General features: G+C 40.2%; 1 protein-coding gene across 1 annotated transcript; it reads left to right on the forward strand.

Moving 5' to 3' along the window:
* Positions 1–2,345: 2,345 nt before the first annotated feature.
* On the forward strand, positions 2,346–20,105 carry rabggta (Rab geranylgeranyltransferase subunit alpha). Its single transcript, XM_007233420.4, has 17 exons — positions 2,346–2,566; positions 2,802–2,833; positions 3,623–3,733; positions 4,122–4,246; positions 5,642–5,829; positions 7,261–7,527; positions 9,081–9,164; positions 9,254–9,336; positions 9,489–9,587; positions 10,581–10,686; positions 10,808–10,859; positions 10,982–11,070; positions 15,666–15,754; positions 16,314–16,430; positions 16,545–16,658; positions 17,943–18,030; positions 19,682–20,105. Exons 2-17 carry the CDS (start codon positions 2,831–2,833, stop codon positions 19,828–19,830), a joined length of 1,764 nt encoding a protein of 587 aa, XP_007233482.3. The 5' UTR covers positions 2,346–2,566; positions 2,802–2,830; the 3' UTR covers positions 19,831–20,105.
* Positions 20,106–20,389: the final 284 nt, after the last annotated feature.

Below are 20,389 nucleotides of genomic sequence, written 5' to 3' on the forward strand. Positions count from 1 at the left end.
TTTTTAGTAAGATTTTATCCAGACGGATGTCTTTGGTTTTAGAGGACGTGATCCACCCAGATCAAGCCTGCGCCATGCTTGGAAGCTAAGCTCAATAGGAGCAAGTCCGAGGCCCAGCTCTTTGGAGCTAGAGGAAACACAGAACTGAATCTGGATGTAGATTTTAAAGTAGCAGATATTAAAATTTTAGGATTAAAAATTGACAGAGAGGGTGGTGGACGGGGCGACTGGACTGACGCATTAGCTAGTGTCAGACAAAGATTGTTTCTGGGGACTAAGACAGTTGACGATGGAGGGCAAGATTTTTAATTATTAAAACAGTGATTTACCCTTGCTTTTATTATTAGTCCCCTGAGACATTTTCTTTTAGGTCTGGACTGGGCAATGTTTTATTTCCTGTGGGGATCCAAGTGGGAGAGGCTGAGGAGGACAGAGGTGAAGAAGAGGCCACAGAATGGAGGGAAGGGGCTCCCAGACCCCTGTCTGTTTTTAGGGAGCAAATTCACTGCTTTGCATGTGAGGTACGCGAAAGACCCCTCCATACAAAACAAGACGGCCGTCATAGCGAGGTTCTGGATGCTGTCTTACTTGCAACGCCTGAGGATTTTAAGCCCAGACCTAAGAACACCTGTGTCTTTAAGCCTACCTAAAGAATAGGATTTTATCAAAGTTTTTAAGCAAGTATTTTTTAGAAAAAGAAAATGTCACCCTTTTAACTAAAGCCAAGTCTCTTATCTTTCTTATGCAGGACCATGAGTTCCTGGCCTCACACTCCTTTAGGCCAAACTGGGTTGAAGGAACGCTGCCCACCCCGCTCTTCAGAACAAGCCCAAGGACCTGTCGTGGATGGCTGCCCATGACATCCTCCCGGTCAGGGCCGTGATGCACTCCTGGGGCATGGCTACAAACTCCATCTGCCCGCCTCCTGGCTGTGGCGAGCCCGAAACTGTGCGGCACATGCTCTGGGTGTGCAGTGTGGCGAGGGACCTGTGGGCCTTAACCGCCCCCCTTGAAATGTGCTGGGGTCTCACGCAGGGGGTCCACAATTTTATTCGATTTTATGGATTATCACGATTCCTTTTTAAAACTATTTTTCAAGAACTTTTATACATTAAATGGAAAAATGAAAAAAAAGACATTTTCAAAAGACAAAGAACACTTGGAGATGCCCGAATTGACACTTGGAGAACCCCAAAAGGACACTTAGAGATTGCCAAAATGAAAACTTTGAGGTGACCTAACGGAAACCTTGAAAATGTCCAAAGGGACACTTGAAGATCCCAAAAGGGTTGCTTAGAAATATCTTAAAAGGCACTTGGATATGCCCAAAAGGACACTTGGAGATTCAAAAAAGATACTTAGAGATACCCAAAAAGGGATGCTTGGAGATGCAAAAATGGACATTTGGAGATGCCAAAAGAACACTTGGAGATGCCCAAAAGAACACTAGATGTCCAAAAGAATACTTGGAGACGCCCAAATTGACACTTGGAGATTCCCCAAAGGACACTTGGAGAGTGCCAAAATAAACACTTTGAGGTGACCTCAGGAATACCTTGAAAATGTCCAAAGGGACACTTCAAGATTCCAAAAGGTTTGCTTAGAAATATCTTAAAAGTCACTTCCAAAAAGATACTTAGAGATACCCAAAAGGGATTCTTGGAGATGCCAAAAGGAATGCTTGAAAATGCCCAAATGGACACTGGGAGACTCCAAAATGGACACTTGGACGTTCAAAAAGAGATGCTGAGAGATGCCAAAAGGGATGCTTGGAAATGCTAAAAAGGACATTTGGAGATGCCCAAAAGAACAGTTGGAGATGCCAAAATGGACACTTGGAGATGCCCAAAAGAACACTATGAGATGCCCGAAAGAACACTATGAGATGTTCAAAAAACACTTGGAGATGCCGAAAACAACACTTGGAGATGCCCAAAAGGAATGCTTGGAAATATTCAGGTGTTGTTTGAGAGATGTTATTTTTTTCCTAATTTTATACTGTGATTATTGCTAATGTTATTACTATTGTTACTTGTATTAGTAGTTTTGGTATTGTTTCTATTATTTCCCTTTATTCCTCCCATAATACTGTTATGCTTGTTATTCTTTCAATATGTGTGGATACATATTTTGGGACAAAAATGATTAAATAAACACATAGAAAGTCATAAAATATCTACTATTAACAGAAGGCATGTGGTCGTGTCAGAATAAACCCTAATTAGCTGCTGATTGTATTCAGTTATTATTTAATGGATATTTAGAACTGGGTCCAGACTCTGGTGGGTTAATAGTGAAGTGTTGCGCGCGGTTTGTCCGCTAGGGGGCAACAGTGAGGTGCAGTGAGGTCAGGGTGACGCTGTTTACAAGAGACGGAGAGTTCTTCAGCCTGCGACACCGTCAGCTGAACCTCCTCCACACCCTAAACACCGCTACCGCACCCCAACACATCCCCTACCGCACCTCTACCGCACCCAGACACCACCGCCTACCGCACCCCGGGGGCAGCGGAGCGCCCGCCCGCCCAGACAGCCCGCCAGCGCCGAGCCAGCGCCTCATCTCCGCGGTGAGTGCGGCGGAGCTGACACAGCGAATCATCTCCCTCAGACCTGCTGCTACTGTTCAACAGCAGGGCTGGGTCTGTCTGTCCGTCCGTCTGTCTCTCTCTGTCTGTCTGTGTGTTTAAAGATGTTACTATGTTCAATGTGGGACTTTGGGACCGAGCTTGTGACTGGGTGGGTTCGCGCATGCGCAGTGAGCTCTGTGCCGTCATGCTCATTCATTCATGTTCTGTGTTGCAGGTTTAATATCCTCCTGAACTTCAGCTGATATGGTAAGTGTTTCTCACACACACACACACACACACACACACACACACACACACACCATGTTCACATCTCTCTATGTCTCTATTCTCTCTCTACCTCTCTACCTCTCGTTCTCCCTTTCTATCTCTCTGTTCTCCCTCTATCTCTGTTCTCTCTCTGTTTTATCCCTGTGTTCTCCCTCTCTCTCTGTCTCTGTTCTTCATCTCTCTCTTTCTCTCTGTTTTCTCTCTGTCACTCTGTTCTCTCTCTATACATATCTGTTTTATTCTCTATCTCTCTGTTCTCTCTTTGTATCTCTCTGTTTTCTCTCTATACTCTCTCTATCTCTGCTCTCACTCTATCTCTCTCATTTTTCTCTCTCATTTTTCTCTCTCACTTTTCTCTCTCACTATTCTCTCTCTGGTTTCTCTCCCTATTACTGTATTCCCCCCCCCCTCTCTCTCTCTCTCTCTCTTCTCCATCTCTATCTGTTTTCTCTTTCTCTCTATGTCTTTGTTCTCTTTCTCTCTATTCTCACTTTCCTTCTTTTTTCTTTCTATCTCTTTTCTCTTTCTCTATTTTTCTGTTCTCCCTATTTATATTTCTTCTCTTTCTCACACTCTCTGTCCATAAAATACCCAGGTCATCCCTGGACCTCACTCTCTCCCTGTTTTTCTCATTCAAATTTTGTCTCTCTCTTTCTCATTTATTTTCTCCCTCACTCTGTCCTTTTGTCAATCTCTATCCATCCATCCATCCATCTATCTCTGTCTATCAATACATCTGACATTTTTGTCCCTCCCTTTCCCTCACAGCACGGACGGGTGAAGGTGAAGTCCACTGCTCAGCAGGAGGAGGAGAAAAGGAAAGGGCGAGAGAAGAAGCTGAAGGTCTACCTGACGGTTCGGGATGCGATCTTCAGTAAGGTCAGTATATATGTCAGGTTGTATATAAAAGTCCAAAGTGAACGCACACACACTAAATTACTTCTTATCCTGGGGAAAAAGGAGCTTAAACTAATTTAGATCTTTATTTCACATTAATATTAGGATGTCTAAGATCATTAATGAACATCACATTTTTCGTCCATTTCCTGAACTCCTATGCAGTATAAAGTGTGTGTGGGAGTGTACAGAACAGTACAGGCCAGTAGTGTATATCGAGAAAAGGACATACAATTGGTGACCATTGATTGCAACCTTGTTATATTTGGAGAAAAACACAAAGATATAAGAGACCTGATGCTCTCATTGTGTTGGTAAATTATGATTTTTTTTTTTTTTTTTAATTATTTTGTCTTTTTTTTTCCCACAGAGGAGTAATGGTGAGCTGGATGAAGAAGCACTCCAGTTTACGCAGCAGCTCTTATCCTCCAACCCAGACTTTGCCACTCTGTGGAACTACAGGAGAGAGATCCTTCTCCACTTGGAGACTGTGAAGTGAGAACTACAACTTTCAGCGTGCTTTCGTCACAGCACTACCTCTGTAGTTAGTAGAGGTGTGCCAAAAAATCGATTCACATAAGAATCTTGATTCTCATTTACTACGATTCAGAATCGATTTAAAATGTCCCAAAATCGATTCTGAGGGGCGGGTTTTAGACTGATTTTGGGCTGGGTATTTTTGTTGGACCTGGCAACCCTGGGGATAGCGCTTGTCCCTTCAAACGGAGATCTTCCAGACACACACAGAGCGTAGGTGTTTGAGAATCACCGGTAAGATGGCAGAACAAGCACTATATTACCTTAGATTAACGTGTAGTTTTAATGTTTTATGGCAGAATGCTTCATAACAAGCATAAAAAAGATCGCTAGTAGTTAGTTTCAGTAACTGTTAGCTAGCTAACTAGCTAACTTTCCAGTTCCACCTTAAATAACGCTACAGGTGGCAGCGGGCTGCAGCATTTAAGGCGGAACGGAAAAATAACAATAAGCTAATCAGAGCTAATTTCAGCTCCTCATCACAGAGGAATTAAGGAATGGACCATATGAATTAATTTCTCCACCTCCTGCTCCCTTTCTGAAGAAATACAACGACCTTAAAGTTAACTAGTTAATCAGCAGCTGCTCCTGAACTTTAGCGCTTCACTGCTATCATCACATCAGCCCAGCAGCGTCACCTACACACCACCGCTAGTAGCCTGGTAATAAAGCAGTGTTATTTATTATTTATTTATTGTTCATTAACGTCATTGTGATATCCCAGTGATTCCTCTGTCACTGAGGACCCACATTCCTGCACATTTTATTGTTTTTGTAACACATTACCTGCTTCAGGACCAGTGTATATTTTGGAGGCTTTTTTCAATAAGATTCATAAGCCAGAAGCAGAAATTTTTATAAATCAAATCGTTTTGAATCAAAAATCGATTTTGAATCGAATCGTGGCCCCCAAAATCGGAATCGAATCGAATCGTGAGATAGTAAACGATTCCCACCCCTAGTAGTTAGTGTGTCAAAGTTTATACTGCAGTAGAAGTAGAGCAGGTCATGGTAGGACTGTTTTTTTTTTTTTTTAAGAAGCATCTGTAGTAGTTGTTTACGCATATGGAACTATCTAACAAGGCTACTTTGTGGCGACACCAGAAAGGATGATTCTAAAAAGTTTTCAGTTATTTATATAAGTTATAAACTTAAAAAATATATAAACGCATTTTAAAACCAAGTCTTCTCCTGGTTCTGGTGTAAATGCACATCCTTCGTTTTGGAACAGCCTTCTCCTACATAGCACCTGAGCAGTGCGGCCCATAACTTATCTACTGTATCTTAGACGGAGATTGATCTCTTAATCTCTCTGTCTCTCTCTCTCTCACACTCTCTTTTTTGTCTTTGTAGGGAGGAGGATGAGATACAGAAGCTATATGAAGCCGAGCTGTTCTTCATTGAGACGTGTTTAAAAATGAACCCCAAGTCTTATGGCAGCTGGCACCACCGGGGGTGGGTGTCATCTCGACTGCCGCGGCCGGACTGGGCCAGAGAGCTCAGCCTGTGTGATCGCTGCCTCAGCCTGGACGATCGCAACTGTAAGTATGGGGTGGGGGTACACAGGCCTTCTAAACTGAGAAATGAAAGATACACCACTGTGGGGATCCTTATGCTAACCATACACAGGTCGACTTCGACAGACTAGACTCTGAAAAGACTTTTAATAGTCTGAAGTCTGACACCCTTTCACATCCCTTTCACAAGGACAAGTTACTTTTTTTCAGGCTAAGATTTTACAAAGACTGGGAAACTTGCAGGGTCACTATTTGCAAGACTGCAATTAGATTCTTTCAGAGATTATTTCCCATCATGCTTCTGGTGGAGTTTAACAGAAAGAGAAGCTGTTTAACAGCAGAGCAGAAACAGCAGCATCCTTTGGCTACGGTTGCTTTTGTGAGTGCAGTGAGTAGTTCAGAAAAAAAAAACTGCCAAAAAAAAGCCAAGACACGGCAGAATGTGCAGAGTGTACCATGTCCAGTTAAGCAAACTTTCCCACGCTTGCCTTGTGGCTCCCCGTAGCTCTTCTTTTGGTTGTTGACATTGTTCACGTCACTATTTATGTTATTTATGACGTCACATCCATGTCAAAAGTCGGGGGTGAAAAAAATGGGGGTGAAAAAAATTTACCTCAGCCGGTTGTTTGGATTTTAGCATAGCTAGTTAGCTAACTCTCCTGCTGTCCTTCTTTCTCCGCCCTCCTCTGGCTGTTGGTAGTAAGCAGTCCGTCACAAACCCTGGAGATATCAGCCAATAACATTACCTGAGGGAGGCGACCCTGACTCTGTTCCCAAACTGTCAAAACCACCCCTTCTACACTCAAGTGCAAAAGCCTTAATCGAGCAAAAGGGAAGCTGCAGGCGATTCTCATAGTGCGTGAGGAGAACTGTGCATTTGAGAGGAAAAAAAAACACCAGAGAGGAGAAAAATGAAGTTTGAGAGCGATATTTTGTTTAGCACGCACACAATTCCCCTTTTTTTGCGAGTTTCACTTTTGCTCTGCATGAAGTAAATTAGCACACGCAAAATATTAAAAACACATAGGTTAATTTTTGCGCCCCCGACATTTGACATTGATGTGATGCCATGAATATTAAACGTGGTTGATTTTATCTAAACGCCAGGACGAGAAAAAGACTGACTTAAACTTTCAGTCCTAACCACCTTTCAATGAACAATCGAGATGACTAAACCGCAGCTCAACTCTAGCAAGACTCTCGTGATTCCGGAAATTTGTCTGCAGTAAAATCAGTTGAAAATTTGTTTGGTGTAGGATCGTCATTAGAGTGCATGGTTGAACCCTTGTTGTTAACCTGGTGTAGAATAATGGGTTGTTTTAGAACAGTGTCAGTGAATGAAGCCTGTTGTAGAACTGTGTGAATAAGGATTTATAAAATGATATGGGAATGATGTGTAGAGCATCACAGAGCAGTGCCTTCTCTTAACATCTCTGTTGCTTGCTCTCTCTTCAGTCCACTGTTGGGATTATCGTCGGTTGGTGGTGAAGGCCTCTGGCGTTCCCGTAGATCAGGAGCTGCAGTTCACAGATCGTCTGATCGGCTCCAACTTCTCCAACTACTCCAGCTGGCACTACCGCAGCACCCTACTGCCTCTGCTGCACCCGGAGCCCGGCTCTGAGCCTGCGTCGCCCTGCAGAAAACAGAACAACACACACACGTCACCCACCGCCTCGCCTCAGACACACTCGCACAGAGTCTGTGAGGAGCAGCTTCTCAAGGGTAGGAGGCTTACAGCCAGCTAATACATACATTTGGTTTTACAGCAATGTTGATTTCAATGTGCTGTCCTGACCCCCTGTAAGAGTGGTAAGTCTCTTTTCAGATTACATTTCACGTGGCAGTTTGGAGTTCAAGCACTATTAACAAACATAAATGTTTAGAGCACAAGCAATGAGTTTGTAGACTTTTGTAGGAGTTTAAAGGCTGACTTTATTTATAATAGATGCAGAGTTTCATAAGGAGATTTTAAAAAGATAAGTAGAATTTGTGAAGTCGTCCTCATAATCCCACACCAAGTACTTCTGTATGTTAGTAACTTGTAGTGATGTCCAAATCGAAACTTTTAGATTTAAACTTAATTGATTTATTTGAATCACAGTGTCCACCACTGTGGTAAGGGGTGATTCAACCTCCACAAAGCTCCACTTTTGCCATCACTAATATCTTGTGAGTGAACCAGGATGCACCAGAATTTTTATTTATAGAAATGATCAAATTGGAATCATAGCCTGCAAAAATGTATACATTAGCTCGTGAAATTTCCTTAAATGTCTAATATTTCAAATTTTGGTATCATTAAAAAAATATTATAGCAAGACTTTTATAGGAAGACTTTCTAACTTTCTTGTTTTAGCTTTAAGTAAATTACATCTAAAATAAGCAAAAATATCCGTCAATGAAATAAGACACTTTTTTAGTAGATTACATTACTTTAAACAAGGAAAAATATATTAGAAATATATTAGACAAAAATTACACACTTAGAATGATCAGATATTTAACCATTTAAGGGGATTTAATGTCCATGGATTTTAGTTTCACAATGCAGCAAATTAAACTGCATTGAATAATCTTGATCTGAACATCTGAAACATGTCCAGATCCAATTACATGCACCTTCATAAATGCCAACATAATAAAGTCACCAAGTACAATATTGTCAGTTTCACACCTCGTCCAGTAGAGGGCTGTCTTGTGCTGTTTGGAACCAGACAGAGATGGTTCCTCAAAACTCAAAACAAGAGCAAACAACTTGCTGACATTGTTAAACATTCATTGTTCAGTACTTTATCATCTGTACATGAATTATACAAGTGTTTTAATAGTAATAAATAACCAAAACAAAAAAAAAAGATTGCACTCACAGGTCAAGTGTCAGAGGAAAGGAACAGGTGTTGTGTCCACTGACTTTGGTCCTGCCCACTGCACTGTCCACTGTGGGTGGTAATGCTTTCTATGATGTATTCCTGGGACACACATAACTTTTGTTTAACATGGAATGTTAAATGCTTGTATAACTTGAAATGGAATGTCCCTTCAGTCTGGCTCCTACTATCAGACTTTGCTTCAACCTTGCTGCCTTGCCATGGGCATGCTGACCAGTGTTTAGCCTCACTCACAAGAAAACACCTTATGCCTGTACAGTTATAGGCGTACCCAAGCTGTCCCCTGAGGAAACAATACTTGAATAAGTTTACACACTTTCTTTCTTCTTTTTATTAAGAGAGATTTTGCCTATTTCTACTTCATTGAACTATTTTCTTCTTGTCCAGAATATGAGCTGGTGCAGAATGCCTTCTTTACTGACCCAAATGACCAGAGTGCCTGGTTCTACTACCGCTGGCTGCTTGGTAGAGGTGAGTGTCTAAATGTGGGAATTTTTGTTGGTAACTGTGTCTGATTTTCTCTGCCGTATCTAATCGTCATGTTGTGTGTGTGTGTGCAGCTGAGCGAGAGGAGCTGATCAGCTGTGTGTATGTGAGTAGAGAGGGCGAGCGAGTAGCTGTGGCTTTCTCCAAACCTGTAAATGTAAGACACTCCTGCATTTAAATCAACAGTTGGATTAATAATATTTTTTAACTTTGGATTAATTGGTAAGATTCTCTCTTTCTCTCTCTCTCTCTCTCTCTCTCTCTCTTGGTTTATTTGTCTGTCTCTCTGTCTGTCTGTGTCTCTCTCAGGCTCTGACTGAGGGTCTGATGCTGGTGTTGGATGGTCAGCAGCAGCAACGGGTCGAGTGGAGGAGTGCTCACCCTCGCTTCCGCCACAGTCCAGTCTGGGTAAACTTAAATTACATTATACATATGCTAATGAGACCAGGTCAGTTCACACACAGCACAGAAAACTGATTTCTGTCAGATAACCATAAAAAATGTTTAAAATATATAGAGAATGCATTTGTACTGATTCAGCCAGAACGTGTATTTGTAGCACTGTTGCTATTAGCAACTTGCTACTGACTTAGTCTGCCATGAGAAGTTTAGCTCTGACTGGCAACAATGCAGGCTGGAGCACTTGTGCAGAGAGTGCGGGCAGAAACACAGATAATTCGGTTGTACTGTGTCTCTTTCTCTCTCTCTCTCTGAGATATTATAATACAGCACAAAATGATCTAGTCTGTCAGACCTAAACCACACTACACTATTATTACTTCCCCCTCACAATAATACTGGAAATTTCAGTATTTCCAAAAATGAATCATGATTTTTTATTCATTTTTAAGTGATTGACACCACTAATATAATTTATTTTAACAGTCTAATGCTGATATTTCTTAAAAAGAACTCAAACACTGAAATACATTCAGTTATATGCTTAGGGAAAATAATTGTAGTTTAAGCAGTGAAAGTAATGCTGTTGTTTTTGTTCTTAACAAAGCTCCACAATCAGGCTCATTGGTTGTTTGTTCCAACAAGATTCAAAAGATGGAGCCTCTCATGATGACAATAGGAGAGAACTCTGGTTTTAAGCATTTAATAAAAGTGCTTGAGCCTCATTTTAAGATTAAAGATTTGTTGTTATTATGAAATTATTGAAGTTGAGGCTATACAGAATGCCCAGACTCTTTGTTTTCCACCAACCGTACTGAAAACATACCGAATCATGGGGTTTATACCAAGGTGTGAACTGAACCGTGAATTTTCTGGATTTATAAATATACAGTACTGATGTGCTTTTGAAACAAACACTTTTAACTCCTTAGTTTTTATATATAAACAGTATGGACTGTGGGTGGAAACAGTATTTTCTAAAACATTCTCTCCATCTCTCAGCTGTGTGAACTGCCTCCTGGCTCTGTTAGTGACATCAATAACGAGCACAACCTGACGGTGCACTGGATGGAGAAGCACACACACAGAGACTGCGCCCTCTATACAGGTGTGTTACTGTAAACAGTAGGCCAAATTCAGACCAGATCTATTTAGATTGATTGGTGCTCAGTGATGTCTGCTGATCTGAAGTTATTGTGTTCCAACATCTTTGCCTCCTCTGTGTTCAGGACGCCCGGAGAGCTGGTGCAGGGACTCCGCTACGGACCAGGAGCTTTTCAGGTGTGTCTGTGTGTGTAGTTGCATGCACATGTATTGTCTAAAGCATTAAGCTACTTTTTTTTTAACAAAGTACAAATTATTCTTTTGTGTGTTTGCTTTATTTCTGTCTGCGTGTGTAACAGGAGTGAATTGTCTGTGGAGAAGACGTCAGTTCTGCAGTCTGAGCTCCAGTCGTGTACTCAGCTCCTGGAGCTGGAGCCTCAGAACAAATGTGAGTGAGTGTGGGTGTGTGCGTGTGTGTGTGTTCATGCTGGGATGTGCGCAGCAGATGCATAGTGAGATATTGTTGCTTAATAAGACCAATGTGAGGTGCACACTTACACGGTTTTAGCCATCATTGCCAGAGATTGCCAACAAAAGTCTCAGGTTGGGGGCAAATTGGGGTTCGCTTAGCACCGGCTCAGTTACAGTGCATGAACGGCTGGAATACACAGCTTGAGAGCTCGCTAAATTATCACTATTGCATTGAAAGCCCCCTTCAAATATCTAGCACGTTTAATATTCAAATTCCAGCAGAGTGATAAATAGTGCTGGGCGATATAACGATATCGATTTGTTTCGCGATAATTTTTCCCTCGATGACGATGATAAGCCTGTGCAATAGAATTCGATAAACATTCATTTCCATTTCCGTCTAAGTGGCGCGGCAAACAACGAAAACACAACGTGTAATCAATCCAGAAGACGCTGGAGCAAATTAATAAATAGTTAAGAAAATTGTAATAGTTATTCTCATGCATGCAACAAAAAACCCTAAAGAATAGTGGAGTATGGCCCGACACACGCAAACAACCATAGTGTTTGTACTTTGGGAATAAACGGCCGCACTGTTCAGCACGTTTTAAATAAATTTTAAGTAAATTTTAAGCACTAAATGTAATTAATTCAATTTATATTAGGACCTCGGGGCAGGTGCTGCAAAAATGTGTATGTGGGGCGCGGATTAAAGGAAGAGGTTTTTTTGCGGAGCGGTAACAGGACAAAAACACCTTAAGAATGATGTCTAAATGACTTTCCTCTAATCTAATATAATTTAACATGGTTTAAGGATATAAAATAATTTCTAAACAAACGAACTTTTTAATATTGAGCTTATGGCCCAAGTGCAAAAACACAAAATCATTTATCATTTAGATTATCTGCCTGAACGCGAGCCCGAACCCGAGCTTGAACGCCAGCCTGACTCAGGCGCTGCATGAACTCGGGCCGGTCGAGAACACCGCTTTCCTCTCAGATTAGGCGGAAGAAAATGGTCTTTTTTTTAATGTAACAAATCACACTGTGATTTTTGTGATATTTCCCCAATTACAGCTCAGCTGCGCGTTTAAAGCTCAACGCATGAATTAATCGGTGCGCTGTGCGCCGCGCGTGCTCGCGGGGGATTTGACGCGTCTGTCAAGCAAGTTAATGGACCGTTTTGGGGGCAGAGATTAAGAAGTACAGCAGGTACATCTCAGATTTGTAGTTTAATGCTCTACTAAATTACTGGCTTTAAAACTGGCTCATGATATGGTCGGTTCTGGCTGGATTTTTTCCTGCCTACAGGCTGCATTTGACGGAAAGCAGCTCCTCAGTCAGACAACAGTGTCAGCATACAAATCGTGTGCGTTTCCTACAGGACAAACCATTTAAAAGTGCAGATAAACTCATTAAAAAATCACACAGTGTCTGTCTGGCTTAAAATACTTTTAATAAGGTACAGCTTTTAAATTAATAAATCAACATTCATTAAAAATCCGTGAGAAGTTCTGTATGCTAAATGACAAGCTAAGCTAATAAGCTAATAACATTTAATAATAACAGAAAAATAGATATGAATTTGGAAAATAACCAACTAAAGTGAGCTCAAAATACAATAATAAATATAATCTAACGAATTTCAAAATATAAATTAGAAATATTGAACTTCAATATTAAATTCAACTTCAACTACAAAAAACGCAAGGACCGATAGAACATAACGAACAGAAAAAAATACATTTGAAATTGGAAAAAAAGTTCAAAATGCTAAAAGAAATAAAACCTAACGAATTTCAGAATATAAAATCTAAATATTGCACTGCAGCAGTACAAAAGCCTAAGTGCTTAAACAAACAAACCAAAAAACAGCCTATCACAAATCATTTTTTGAGCCCGACCCAGCTGAGGAAAAGGTGGGAAATCTTTTTTTTTCCGGCTGGGTCTTGGAAAACTTTGTGGTGAATTAAAGGGGCCGAGTTGCAATTTTTGTTTTACTTTAATCAGTTTTTAATCCGTCTTTTTAAAAACAAATATTCCAATATTGGCTGCCAATCAGTGCCCAATATTCTGAGCTCAAAAAACGCTATTCGGGCCAGCCCTACTAATCTAATATAATTTAACATGGTTTAAGAATATAAAATAATTTCTAAACAAACGAAATATTTAATATTGAGCTTATAGCCCAAGTTTTTTTTTCAGTCATGGAAAATTGGAAAAAATTGGAAAAAAGCCCGAGTTCATGCAGCGCCTGAGTCAGGCTGACGTTCAAGCTCGGGTTCTGGCTCGCGTTCATGATTAATTTGTTTTTTTTAAAAACTAATATTGGAATATTCGCTACCAATTACTGCCAAATATCCGGAGCTCAAAAAATGCTATTCGGGCCAGCCCTAATAATTATGGAGATACAGAAAAAAATATTGTGATAAAACTTCCATCACTCCCTTATTCTCTCACTAATAAAAACAAACCTTTAAGTGTGACACAAAGTGATTTGATTTATATCGTGATACATATCGATATCGACTGATATGGAAAACTATATCGTGATAAGATTTTTTCCCATATCGCCCAGCTCTAGTGATAAATATTGTAACTGGAACCATGTGACCAGAAATGTATAAAGTACTAGAGTCCCAGACTTTAGTAAAAGTAAAAGTACTCTATTAAAAAAGTGACTTGAGTAGAAGTTGAAGTGTTCTTTAAGCTTCACACTTTTCAACATTTTTTGTACTTAAGTATTGCAAGTAGTTTATTCTAAAATGTTCTTATCAAGTACTGAAAGTAAATGTACAAGTACTGTGTTATGTATTTATTACAGAAAGAAGTCTGAAGTTTAAATATCATAATGTTTATATTATTTCAAATGTTTAGGCTTAAAGGGGGCTCATTTCCTTTGGCTGTAACAACAGCACAAGAACAGAAATGTACAGGATAGAGTACATTTACATATAGTCTTAAATTAACTCTCTAAACAAACTTAACCAACAGAGAAGCTAAGCAGCAAGCCGTTCATCAAACCCAGTGATATTGTACAGCATCTACCGCTCTGGCTTTAGTGACAAAGTGACATTTTTATCATTTTAATGAGCAGGATTCTAGGATCAGAGGTTTAGGGGTCTGTTATTGCTTAAACATCTTTTCAGCAGATAAAGAGATTTTAAAGGTCACCTTCCGCGAAAATCCGATTTTTCTTGTTTTTTGTGGAATACAGTAGGTCTCTCCGAGTTGAATGTGTACACCTGCACATTAAACTGTTTTGCAGCCCCCATTGTCTGCAGGAGCTAAGCAAAGAAATCCCCCCTCCCCCCCTCCGAAAAACGGGTGAATTTTGAATTATCTTTCTGCCTACGTAGGCAGAAACTCACAGACCAGCCCACCTTGGCTCGAGAAACTCCCAGAGGCGGAGCTGAAGCGACGCAACATCACCGCTCATCAGTTAGGAGGTGGGAGGCAGTGAGCGGCAGAGCGGTGGAGGGGCGTCGCAGTGCTCCTAGCCAATCAGAGGAGAGATATTTGCATGCTGTTTGCATGTATGAATATTCATGAGCAAAGCTGGAATCCGGTCATTTTGGACACACCCCTAAAACAGTCCATTAAAAAAGAGCTATAGAGACACCTGAGCACTTTTTTTTTACAAAAACGGCTCACATGTCATTCATTCATACTAGAGACCACAACTAGACATTTTAAAATGAAAGAAAAAACAACGGAAGGTGAGCTTTAAACTTTTTCAGTCAAGAAATACCTTCTGAATTTTTTGTATCTGGTTTAATTTAATAAAAGTTAAGAGTGAAAAGCTACTCAAAACTCAGTATGGATTTTTCAGGACATCTGCTCACACTGAGCAATTAAATACTGTTTATACTGATACATTTTTTACCTGATTCTTTTCACTTGAATCTGAATATGGCCCTTTATTTTGAAAACCAACCCAATATCCACAACTGACAGAGTGAATAGCTGGCCAGTGGCCACACACACACACACACACGCGAGCACACACACGCACAAGAACACATGCGTGTGCACGGACACACACACAGGACGTATCAGGAGTGGGACATCACGGCAGATAACACAATAAAGGGTGCCCCTGGTAACAAGTAAAAATGTATCAAAGTAAAAGTATTACTACTTAAGTATAGTAGTGAAGTAATTCTACTTCCTTATTATACATATCTGCCAGTGACAGTGCAAGACAGGTGTAAGGAAAAGAGGGTGGAGTTATACCTGCCTTTTTTCATCGGTATGTTTTTCTTCTGTCTTAAACATGGCATGGCATTATTTCTGACGTTTGTTTTTGTGACAAAGCAAGTATACAAACCAAGACTAGTTGCAGGTTTATTTTAGTGAAAGATAGTCATATAGTGTGAAAATCACAACCACTAGAAGATTCCATATTACAAGACAAGTTTTGTTGTGTGAAAAACAGAACTAATGACTCTGAAAGTGTAGTGTAAAACTGGAATTAGCAGAGGGTCAAAACCAGGAAAAAACACAGAAAACTCCACATTGTATGTTTTTTTTTCTGGCTCATCTCTTTCCTTTTCTCTCTTTGTCTTTCAGGGTGTCTGTTGACCATTGTCCTCCTGATGAGGGCGCTGGATCCTTTGGGTCATGAGAAAGAGACGCTTGCTCATTTCCAAACACTAAAGGTTAATAAATCTCTATCAGGCTGACTAAACTGAGTGATGCAAGTAGAAATGACATGAAATAAAATGACTGAAGAGTCATGACTAAAGAGTTCTTGAATGTGAAGTGATAGTTATGTGATAGACAGCTAGATCAGAACATCACAACCTCAGGCAGGTCTCATGGACTGTATTTGGAAGATGGTTTTAATGTTATGCTATACATTTTATTTCTTTTTTTTAAGCTTTAATGATTGGATAATTTAAGTTATAAATGGAAATCAATTGTTTACATATTAGTATCAGCCAATTATATGTGATCAGACAAAATTTCCCTATTTAGTCAATCCTGAGAGCTAATCATATATTTGGGAGTTACAGCATCTCTCTGTAAAAACTGCTCGGTCAGAGGAAGCCACAGTTTCTTGGTTATCTACTTTTTTTTGCCATTTCTGACTATGACTTTGTAGAATGTGTAAAACTAATGCACCACAAGGGAGAAGCAGAATAAAGTCTTTAAACCTTATTAACCGGATACCCCTCTCAAAATATTTAAGGATAAATCTTTCCCTCTCTTCTTCAGGAAGTAGACCCGATGCGTAGCTCTTACTACAGCGACCTCTGCAGTAAGTTCATGATTGAGAATACTATTCTAAAGATGGAGTATGCAGAGGTGCGGGTCTTCAGCCTTTCTGATAAGGTATGGTACATTTCTTTGTTATGCGTATTCTTTTGATGCTTTGTACAAGAAGACATTTCAGGCCCCAGTTAAGTCTGTCCCTAGATTAATTGTCTTCTCTCTTCTTTTCTGAAGAACCTGAGCACTCTTTGCCACCTGGATCAGCTGCTACTGGTCACACACATCAATCTGTCCTCAAATCAGCTTGTGAGGTTCCCACCCCAGTTTTCCATGCTGCAGTGCCTGGAGGTAAACTTTTTTTAGTTTTGAGAGGTTCTTTATGCACTTGTGCCAAACAAGCTCCTTGTCAATTTGTGCCAACCATGGCTGACAGGTTATAGGTTGTTCTAACTGGTCCTAACAGCCTAGAGCCCCTTGTTTTAGCCAGGCTCAACAGGCTGTAAGTCACTTGTCACTTTGTTCCAACTGTTTCAATAGGCTAAAAGCCACTTGTGCCGAACTTTCCAAATAGAAAAACTCTTATAAACAGGAGACTCTTTGTACACTAGTGTAAACCAGGTTTATTAGGCTTTAAGGCCCCTTGCCAACTTATTTCAACCAAGCCATAACCTGCTGGCGCATCTGTGACCAAGACAGCAAGTCTTTGTGATGTATTAAGAGCCACAGTATCCAGGGGAATGTCAGCAAACCACCAAGAAGGACCAACCACATCCAACAGGGTTAACTGTGCACGCAAAATGTAGCTGTCTGTCCTATTTAATGCTGTGCCCCTCAGTTTGGCACAGTTTTGCTGTTTTGCTAGTTAAAATCTTCTTTTAATTCCAGAAAAAAAACGTTCTTATTTAGGCCATTTTAATGCCTGATTATTGTTGTTTTACTGTTTTCCGCGGGTTTTGAGTGATCGGCAGACTCTGAATCGCTAACTGGGGAGGGTTTTGTGATGTCACATCCTGCATTGTTTAATATTGCAATATATATATATTTAGTTGATTTTTTAAAATCATTTATTTCTTTATTTATTTTATTTTTTTTATGCAATGTAATTTTTTCCAATATCGTGCAGCCCTACAACAGACTATAGCTATCCTGTGCATTTTTGCGAGTTAGTCCAGACACTTGTTAATTTGTTCCACCCAGGCCCAACAGGCTACTAGCTTGTGCCAACCCAAAAGGTTATAAACTTTTGCACTTGAGCCAGTTAGACCCAACAGGCTGTATGCCATTTTTAACTTGTGTCAACCAGGAGAAGAAGGCTGTATTCCAGCCAGGCCTAACAGAATAGGCCACTTGCCAACTTGTGCTAACCAGACCCAAAAGAATATAGACCCCATCAATATAGAAGCCAATCAAACAATTTGTACCTTGTGCATTTGTTCCAAACAGCCCTGTTATCCACATATTTCAGATCTTACTGTAAAATGCATGCAGGTGTTCATTGTTCTAGCGGTGCTGTTATTACCCACTATACACATAAATACAGTTTATTACAATTGTATATCAGTATATAAAATGATATATTATATTGCCCATCTTTTATGTCCTTTTGCTTCTGTCTCTGGCCCACACACCCAGGTTCTGGAAGCTGATGATAATGCAATCGGTAATCTGGAGGGACTGTACCATCTGCCAAAACTAGAAGAAGTGTCTTTGAAAAACAACCGTATCCTTTATGCAACAAAACAGTCCTGTTCCATTCCTGCTGCTTCTCAAATAATGTGTAATTACCTTCACTTTCTTTTAGTAATTTACTTTTATTGTGTTGCATTGCACGCAAGCTGTTAATTCATAAGCACTTTATCCCACTGATCCTGGGTGACCAGATCATGTGGAACACACCTAGGCTGAGCAAGCTGGTCACAAAATGCTACAACTAAGACCAAGTTTAGCTGAATCAGGTTTGTTAATCACTTGGTTGAACATGTGAAACAAAACAAAGGACCACACTAACTCTTAGGGTGTACTCACAACTAGGCAATCCGTGCGGTAACCCTCCCCCAAATCACGGCTCGTTTGACTAGTGTGATCACTCTTAACCGTGTCACAGGCAGGAGTGCTAAACTCAAACTGGCACAACACTGGCAAGCCCACTGAGCAGTGAGTGACGTAAGCGCGCTCGGGCACGGATTGTTTAAATGCAGTGTGAGTGCAGGCAGGCAGGTGACTGGGGAGGGGCAGAACCGTGGTCCAGCACGATTCAACAAAACTGTGCCTAGTGTGAGTACACTCTTAGTGTGCGCTTGGTAGTAAGATGCTACTGTAGCTAACAAGCAATGCAAGTTTATAGGGATGGCTTCCAGGACAGAGATTAAGCCTCGTCATTCACAATTCTTTTCTTTTAGTGGAAAATCTTCATTTAAAATACTGTGCAGTCTAAGGCCATGCTTAATCCCTGTCTGAGAAACTTCATAGTGTATTAAATACCGTTGTTCATTTAATTATTTCACTTATCTTTATTATTCCCGTTTATTCCAGTGGTTTCATTTTTTTTTATATATATAATTGACTTTAGCTAGTAGTTGAAATTAGTAGGTTCAGTCCCCAGTAATGCTTCAGCTATTCACATCTGGGTGTCCCAGACAGCATAGCTAGCCTCAAACACGCTGTATTCCCCCCTTTCCCTCAGCATAACGCAAGCCAGCTTAAATAAAAGGACTTGCATTTTAGTATTCTCCTCCAAACCCTGTTTTTTTATTAGCAGCAGTTCAAAAAGAAGCAGTAGTGTTTTATGTGAGTTTGAGAAACATCCAAGCGTTTACCATTGTGTGCTGAGTCCTAGCTACTTGGTGTGGACTGGCAATGACTAAACTGGAAGAACAAAATGAATAAATTCATTTGATAAGCCTTTTCTAGTCTTAATGTAAATGCAGGATTGCCTGCATTTAACGTAAAATAAATGTTGTTCAAGCCAAACTAAGGCTTTAGAATTTTAGAGATTGAATGCTGGTGTGGGACTACAGTCAGATGGGTCAGTATTCAGGCTCCTGACAGTGAAATTCACAACCTCATCAACCCTCTTTGAGGAAAGACCATCAGCATGCATTTCCACTCTTCTGTTTTTACTTTATGGAATCAATTGAATCTGACTGTTACTAACTTTACTTTTTTGTGAAAATCCTCCAAAATGACGTTGAATAAATAATTTTACATTGACCTAAAGAGTTTCTTCTCCACTAAAGTTGAAATTTTATGTTCAGGATCATTTATAAAGAAGTTCAGGTACCAGTAGTGAGAAGCTGGTGAAATAAACTCTGTTGTTTATGCGATGTTTTAGCATGTCTCAATGAAGAAAAGACTCTTAACTCTGTATTCAGAAATCTCCAAGCTCTCTGATCTGGAACCACTGGCCTCCTGCCCCAGGCTGACCAGACTGGACCTACGTGGCAACCCAGTGACCAAAACCGCCAATATTGAGGCAGAACTGGCCCAGCTCCTGCCCTCAGTTACTGACCTTTTGCTTTGATAGCACAAACAGCATCAGCAGTGTGAATGTGTGGGGGAATGTGTGTCTGTGTGTGGATGTATTGTTGTCATTTTGAGTATCCATTCCTAATGTGAAAAACCCATTGGAAATAACACTGGTTTTAGTACTGTACACCTGCACTGGACTCAAGAGACTTCAAAACATCTGTCTGCCTGTGTGTGTGCGTATGTGCGTGTGCGTGTGTGTAAATATGTTTGTTTTAGTGTTGAAGGGTCAGAATTGCTAACTGCATGCTAATAAAAAAGAGAATCTAATACATTGTCTTCTGTGTTTATTTGTGTCTTGTGCAGGGATCTCAATTTTAACATAAAATATTAGATCACCCAGTGCTGTTCCTGTTGCACTCGATCGGTAGGAGAATATACAGCTCTGGAAGACCACTTCAGTTTCTGAATCAGTTTCTCTGATTTTGCTATTTATAGGTATATATTTAAGTAAAATTAACATAGTTTTTTATTCTATAAACTACAGGCAACATTTCTCCTAAATTCCAAATAAAAATATTGTCATTTATTGTATTATTTGCAAAAAATGAGAA

This window comes from Astyanax mexicanus, chromosome 13 (assembly GCF_023375975.1).
Source record: "Astyanax mexicanus isolate ESR-SI-001 chromosome 13, AstMex3_surface, whole genome shotgun sequence".
NCBI lineage: Eukaryota > Metazoa > Chordata > Actinopteri > Characiformes > Acestrorhamphidae > Astyanax > Astyanax mexicanus.

Bases quoted from the DNA above. Each gene is read 5' to 3' on its own strand.
- rabggta (XM_007233420.4), top strand. The intron at 3,734-4,121 runs GTCAGTATATAT...TTTTTCCCACAG, and splicing joins GGGATGCGATCTTCAGTAAG to AGGAGTAATGGTGAGCTGGA. The intron at 4,247-5,641 runs GTGAGAACTACA...TTGTCTTTGTAG, and splicing joins CTCCACTTGGAGACTGTGAA to GGAGGAGGATGAGATACAGA.